General features: G+C 41.7%; 1 protein-coding gene across 1 annotated transcript; it reads left to right on the top strand.

Annotated features, from left to right (window-relative positions):
* The first annotated feature begins 276 nt into the window (after window positions 1-276).
* LOC142458209 (large ribosomal subunit protein uL5-like) lies at window positions 277-854 on the top strand. Its single transcript, XM_075559253.1, has one exon. It carries the CDS (start codon window positions 289-291, stop codon window positions 820-822), a length of 534 nt encoding a protein of 177 aa, XP_075415368.1. The 5' UTR covers window positions 277-288; the 3' UTR covers window positions 823-854.
* Window positions 855-7,876: the final 7,022 nt, after the last annotated feature.

The raw sequence follows: 7,876 nt of genomic DNA, 5'->3' as shown, positions 1-7,876 counted from the left end.
GTGTCAGTGAGCTGACAAGGATTGGTATGGGCCATTTTCAATCAGAAAATCATATGGTTTTTTACTACATAGGAATGATACCATCAAGAGAAATGGGGTTGCATTCATTGTCAAAAAGGACATTTCAAAAAATAAAAATAATTTTTTTTCTTTTAAATAATTTTTTCTTAAAAAAGGACATTTAAAGATCTATTATATTATATTATTATACTACTCAAGTATAATGCTGTCTGTGATAATGTCTATCTGTTCGCAAAGAAATCCAGTAAGCTCTTCCTGGTCTCCATCATGGCGGATCAAGGTGAACAGGAGAACCCGATGCGGGAGCTGCGCATCCGCAAGCTCTGCCTCAACATCTGCGTGGGGGAGAGTGGCGACAGGCTGACACGGGTCGCCAAGGTGCTGGAGCAGCTCACCGGCCAGACCCCCGTCTTCTCCAAAGCCAGATACACCGTCAGATCCTTTGGTATTAGGAGAAATGAAAAAATTGGCGTCCACTGCACAGTCCGTGGGGCCAAGGCAGAGGAAATCTTGGAGAAAGGTCTGAAGGTGCGGGAGTACGAGTTACGGAAAAATAACTTCTCCGATACTGGAAACTTTGGGTTTGGGATCCAGGAACACATTGACCTGGGGATCAAATATGACCCCAGCATCGGTATCTACGGCCTGGACTTCTACGTGGTGCTGGGGAGGCCAGGCTTCAGCATTGCCGACAAGAAGCGCAGAACAGGCTGCATCCGGGCCAAACACAGAATCGGCAAAGAGGAGGCCATGCGCTGGTTCCAGCAGAAGTATGATGGCATCATCCTTCCTGGTAAATAAATTCCTGCTTCCAAAAGACGAATAAAAAAATGACAGTGAAAAAAAAAGAAAGAAATCCAATAAATATAACTATTATTAAAATTTATGTACCAACCAAGAAAGTTAATGAAGAGATTGAAAAATTCTACCAATGTCAAAGTCTTCAGCTGGAAATTGATTTTTAAAAATGAAGATGCATTGATAATTATTGGCAACTGTAATGCAAAAGTTGAAACAAACAGGAAGGAACAGTAGTTGGAAAAAAATTTCCTTGATGATAGAAATGAAGCTGGAGATTGAATGATAGCATTTTGCTATAACAATGACCTGGTCATAGCAAATACCTTTTTCCAAAAACATAAAGTGACTACACACATGAATGTCTCCAGATGGAATACACAGACAGAAATCAAATTGGCTACATCTGTGGAAAGAGACAATGGAGGTCATTGTCAGCAGCTAAAACCAGACCAGGATATGACTGTAGAACAGACCACAATTGCTTATATCTAAGTTGAGGTTGAAGATAAAGAAAATTACAGCAAGTCCACAAGAACCAAAATATAATCTAGTCTACCCCACCTGAATTTTGAGAACATTTCAAGAACAGATTTGAAGCATTGAACATTAATGACAGAAGACCTGTGGATGGGAGGACATCAAGAACATTAGTCATTTAAAAAAAAAAAAAAGAAAACATTAGTCATCATGGAAGAAGCATACCAGCCTGTGTGTACATGAAGCATCAGTGGAAATAGGTATCAGAAGTTCAAAAATGAGCAAATTGATGTGAAGGAGCGAGGACAAATGGAGACCCAAAACCTACCTGCAAGACAATTGGACAGGCAGGTCCTCACAGAGGGACCACATGAGGGGTGGGATGGGAATTCAGGCTTCAGTATAGCACTAATAAAATACACAACTATCCTCTGGTTCTTTAATATTTCCCCCCTTTACTATTAAGGAATATGTTTCACCTCATTAATAGTTAGACCTACATATGTTTGTGTGTATAATCGAGGTAGTATATTGCGGCAACCTGACCGATAAACACATGTGGGGTTAATTGAAGGGCAGAGAGATAAATGGCTCGGTGAGCCTCGCCTTTAGAGTTCTCGTGTCTCTTGCTTTCTGATGGTCAGGCCAGGGTGCTACTACCTTAGCCAGTTCCCTGCTTCTGCTGGCAAAGCTCACTCCCTGCAAGACATAGACCTATCCCACTGCAGCCCTGGGTGCTGGAGCAGCCATATGGAAACCCCTGTCAGCACTGAGATGCTTACAGACTCACTGATTCGGCTTTCCTCCTGCAGTTGGAGTCATAGTGTGTGTTTTGTGAGATGGAGGACTTTGTGGATTGATGTAAGACATATGGGTTAATGTTGGACTTGTGGGTTTGGGCAGCATGGGGTGGAATGTTTTCTTGATGTGCACTTAACCTTTATATAAAACTCTCTCTTATACATATAAGTTTCTGTGGATTTGTTTCTCTAAAGTACCCAGACTAATACATTAATTAAGATAGTTCAATGCAGGAATGCCAGGATGGATGACCCTTCAGAAACAGCAACAGGAGTAATGATTCCTGATGATATGGGAACACGGAGGAGGTGGGGGAGAGCTGACAGCAATTATGATTATATAACTCATTCAAGTGGGGAGCAAATAACAGAATTGTAGGTGAATCGATATATTGGATGGGGTATTTTTCCCTGGGGGGGGGAGGGTGAGGGAGGGAGTGGATAAAGGTGAGTTGATAACAAAGAGTTCAAGAAGACAGAAAATGTTTTGAAACTGATTGTCATAGCAATGTACAGCTATTCTTGATCTATTTAAATTATGGAATGTTATGACATCTGTAAAAGCTCCCAATACAGTGATGAATAAAAAAAATATAACTCATGAAGGAAGCAAAACATCACTGAAAAGACAGGATAGAAGGAACAGATCAAAGTGCATGTCTGATGAGACTCTAAAACTTGCTCATAATTGTAGGGTAGCTAAAGCAAATGTAGAAACGATGAAGTCAAAGAGCAGAATAGAAAATTTCAAAGTGCAACATGAGAAGACAAAGTCAACTATTATAATGAAAAATGCAAAGACCTAGAGTTAGAAAACCAAAAAGGAAGCATATATTCAACATACCTTAAACTTAAAGAACTAAAGAAAAATGCAAGCCTTGAGTTGCACCATTGAAAGATTCTATAGGCAAAACACTGAATGATGCAGGAAGCATCAAAGAAAATGGAAAACAGTGTAGCAACGATGAAACACACAACTTTCCTCTAGTTCTTTAATGCCACTATCATGGTCCCAATTCTACCTTACAAATCCGGCTAGACCAGATGGACACTGGTACAGATAGCAACTGGAAACATGGGGAATCCAGGACGGATGATCCCTTCAGGGCCAATGGTGAGAGTGGTGATACCAGGAAGGTAGAGGGAAGATGGGGTAGAAAGGGGGAACCAATCACAAGGATCTGCATACAACATCTTCCCTGGGGGACAGACAGCAGAAAAGTGGGTGAAGGGAGTAGGTAAGATATGACAAAATAATAATTTATAAATTATCAAGGGTTCATGAGAGAGGGGGGAGCCGGGAGGGAGGGGGAAAATGAGGAACTGATGCCAGGGGCTTAAGTGGAGAGCAAATGTTTTGAGAATGATGAGGGCAATGAATACACAAATGTGCTTTACACATTTGATGTATGTATGGATTGTGATAAGAGTTGTATGAGCTCCTAATAAAATGATTTTTTTTAATGTGGCATTAAGATTGGAAGAAAGCTTATAACAACTGTGATATACGGATGACACAACCTTGCTTGCTGTAAGACCCGAAGCACTTGTTTATGAAGATCAAGGATTGAAGCCTTCAGGATAGATTACAGCTCAATGCCAACTAGACCAAGATCTTCACACCGGGACCACTATAAACATTGTCAAGACTTCCATGTTGCTTGAATACATAACCGATGCTCATGGGAACAGCAGTCAAGATCAACCAACATATGGTATTGGGTAAATCTGCTGCATCAGACCTCTCTACAAGGTTGAAAAGCTAGGATGTTACTTTGAGGGCACAGGTGCGCCTTGACCCAAATTATGGCAGTTTCCATTGCCTCCTATGCATGTGAAAGCTGGACATGGACCAAGGAAGGCATTAGAAACATCGAAGCATTTTTACCCAAGAATATTGAAAGTATCATAACTGTGAAAAGAACCAACAGATCCATCTGCGAAGTACAGCCAGAATGTTCCTAAGAGGCAAGGATGATGAGACTTCATCTCATGTACTGCGGACATGTTGTCAGGAGAGACCAGTCCCTGGAGAAGGACATCATACTTGGTAAAGTAGATGGACAATGAAAAAGAGGAAGGCCCTAAAGAAGATGGATTGACACAGTGGCTGCAACTATGGGCTCAACCATAATTACAATTTTGAAGGTGGTGTTTCGTTCTGTTGTACATAGGGGCTCTAGGAGTCAGAAGGGACTTGGTGGCCCCTAACCACAGCAAACAGCAGTGGAGTTACATAACTTTCGAATGGAAAGGAAGTCAATTAGATTTCAAGAATTTGGGTGAAGGCAAAAGCAATAAATAAGAGCGAGTCTGGTCATTTTTTTTTTTAATGTGAAAGCAAGGGAAGACACTGAGTGGAATACAAGAGTTAAAAGCAACAGAGAGAAATCTTTGATATACACAACCCTGCATAACAGTGATCTATGAGTAGATGTCGGGAAAAATGTCTGGCTGGCTGCCTGACTGTGGAAGGAAGAGTGAGAGTCTGTCACAAATATACTTAGGTTTTGAGCATTATTTGTACAAAGATTTTTAATTTGCCACAATTATACCCATGGGTATGAGGGAGCATACAGGCCAAGTCACGAAAACTTCTTGTACATAACTAAACACCTTGAGGGAATGAGTCATTGAGCTTGAGGGCTCAGGGGACACCAAGCCTAACCGGCATAGCATAGTCCACAAATATGCTCTAGATCCTACTTTGGTGAGTAGTGACTATAGTCTTAAAAATGGTGGCTGTTGATCTCTTTGTCCAGAGCTAAGAAGAGTAATGAAAATTAAAGACACACAGGAACAATTGGTTCAAGGGACTCATGAACCATAAAAACATTAGTTTCCATGACCTTGAAACCAGAAAAAAAAATGTCCACTACCACTACCAACTGCTCTGAAAAGGATCACAGCATGCCCTGCATAGAGTGTGAGAAAAATGTGGAGCAAAACTCAAAATAGAAGAGGAGGAAGAGGCGGAGGAGGAGGGAGGGGAGAGAGAGGTGGCATAACAAGATGACAATGACCAGGCTAACTGGTCAGACAGAGACAGGTAGAACCTCTGAGACTATGGCCTTGGGTCACCCATCAGGACTAGAATCATGGCTCAATTTTTAGTAAAACAATTGAGAAGTCTGTAACAGGAACAACCACACCAGTGAGGCGTGCATACCTTCGAATCATCAAGGTTTTGGGGTTAGGGAGGCACCGTTTTACCCAAGGACAAAGTTCAGAGGGTTAGGAAACAAGGAGGAATGGAGACAGAAACAAGAGAGGTTTGTATGGTATGAATAATGTAAAATTAATTATCTGCTCTGTAAATCTTCACCCAGTTCACAATAAAAGTTTAAAATAAATGAAACGATTTTTCTGAGGAGTGTGTGAACTTTGTGCAAGTAAACCCATGTATTCTTGACAACAACGTATTTACTACTGGAGTTGTGAGTCACCAGTCCTTAAAGCTGGTTGAGAAACCTAGGTGTGACAGCTTTGCCAATCTCTGACAGTAAACAGCTTTCCTCAATTTGATTATATGCTAGAGATGAAACTACTCAATCTAACATTCATCACCAGATACTGTGCTAGGTACTTTGAACCAGAGATAGAATATCATCTTCAGACCCCAGAGTACTAAACCTAGTCACACATCATGACTATTTGCAAGATATGTCCTCATCCATTCAAACATGATCATTAATTATTCCTGAAGTTCATTAATTATTGGATGCTATCAGTCCTCTTGGCATACTGCATTATCTCAAAAGTCTTTCTAGTAAATGTAATTCTGCTTATTTATTCACTACAATCAGCAGCTGGATCACAATGATCACCAGCATTGGGCTGCTGAATGGCTGTTCTCCCTGACATCATGCTGCTCCCATCTGCTGACAGATCATCTGTTCATGGACCAAAATCGGGTAAATGGGACTACATACAAGGGGTAACCCCACCCCACCGCACAATGGAATTGCACTGGGCAGAGCAGAGCTTTCATAGTACACACCCCCACCCCTTACCCCAACCCACCCCCAGCAAGCAACCAGCAACTCTGACTGCACCCAGTGGTGTTGCCTGGGAAGGTTCTCTGGTCACAGCGATTTTTTTTTTTCATAAAACCAGTTTTGCTCCTAACTCGTTTTTTGTGTGATGGCCGATTTAAGAGAACAGCATGTGACTTTTAAATTTTTGGGGAAATGCCACAGAAACTGTTGTAATGTTGAACACAGCTTACCAGGATAGCACTGTGAGAAAAACTCAAGTGTACGAGTGGTTCTCATCTCAAAAAAGGTGAAATGTTGATTGATGACAAACCTCGTTCTGAATGTCAACTTCCCGAACAGAACACAATGTCTACTTGTAGTGCATTTGGAGTTCTTTCTACCAAGTTAGGCTGTTGAACAAGCTTTCTCGATATAGGTTTGGAAAAGGCTGAGTGCGTAGCAGTGTGGGACAAAAAAAGCCTGATTTGTGCCACCACGACAATGCACCTGCTCGAGCAGCCTTTTCAGTGCGCCTGTTTTTGGGTGATGGGCTTCCCATCATAAAGCATGTGGTCTGTGGGGCCAGATGCCCCTGAGGATTTGATAGGTAAAAGTTAGGCCTTGGGGATGCACCAAAATGGAGCTGAGTGCTTTGGGACTGAGGCTTACTCCAGTCCTGTGCCTCTGGGCACTTAATTCTGGGAGCTGGGTTTGGTGACTTCATGGAGCTTAAGCTGAATGCCTTGAAGTTATGGCTTTTATCACAATGGTAAGCCCCTTTGGGCATTAGGCTTGACACAATTTTCTAATATGTTAATGCTGAGCATTTCCCACTGGCCTTACAACTTCAATAAACCCTTTAATCACAACTTTTGTCTGGGAGTTCTATGTAGCCATTTCAACGGATATTCGAACTCGGGAGTAAAACAGGGACTACAATGCCATGAAGCCAGAGGATTTTTTTTAAAAAAAATGTGTTACTAGTTGATCACAAAGGACAAGTACTGTAATAAGCTTATCAACAGAAATGTATAATAGGAAACATACAAAGCTTATCATTGGTAACCAGAATTGAAAGGGAAGCAATCCACTGTATGGGAACCATCGTTCACGGTGATGGTTGCACATGATTATTAGTGTACACTTAATAGATTGACATTATCAAGCCAAATTAGGTGATTTTGATACCAATACACGTGGAGGTTCCTAGGACACATTGGTGTCCGTATCTGGCAAGAAAAGTACACATGGACAGATTTGAGGCTATTTTTGCTTTCTTCTCAATCGTTCCTGATGGTCTCAGACAATACTCATGTCAGAGCTTTACTAGATGCACATTCAGGGGCCTTACAGAAGTGGAAACTACATGTAAACAAAGACTGGGTTTTGCTTCTCACTTGGTGCCAATTACTTACCCAGTCACAGCAATTTTATCAAAATCAAGTTGTCCTCAGCGAAGGAGCCAAGGTGGAATACTGTCTATACATGTTGGGTTGCTAAAGTGGGCAATCGGAAGACCAGCAGCCCTTAAAAGACAAAGCTTTCTATTACCAGTCAGCTGTGGAAAGCCACAGGGGCAATTCCACCACGCTCATCACTGAGCTGGTACCTACGCAATGGCAGCAAGCTTGGTTAAGTCCCAAGCTAGGTTAATATGGTTTTCTTGGTCTTTCTTACCTGCCCTCCCGTGTTTTCATTAGAACTCATACTTAAGTTCCACATATGCTCAACACCCCTACCTTGCTTTTCCAGACGCTATGTAGGCTTTGCCATCTCAGGGTCTCTACTGCCTCAGTTCTA

The sequence above is a fragment of the Tenrec ecaudatus genome, chromosome 10 (assembly GCF_050624435.1).
Source record: "Tenrec ecaudatus isolate mTenEca1 chromosome 10, mTenEca1.hap1, whole genome shotgun sequence".
NCBI classification, from domain to species: domain Eukaryota; kingdom Metazoa; phylum Chordata; class Mammalia; order Afrosoricida; family Tenrecidae; genus Tenrec; species Tenrec ecaudatus.
Note: the sequence above shows the minus strand (reverse complement) of the source record. Positions and strands in the feature narration are given on the sequence as shown.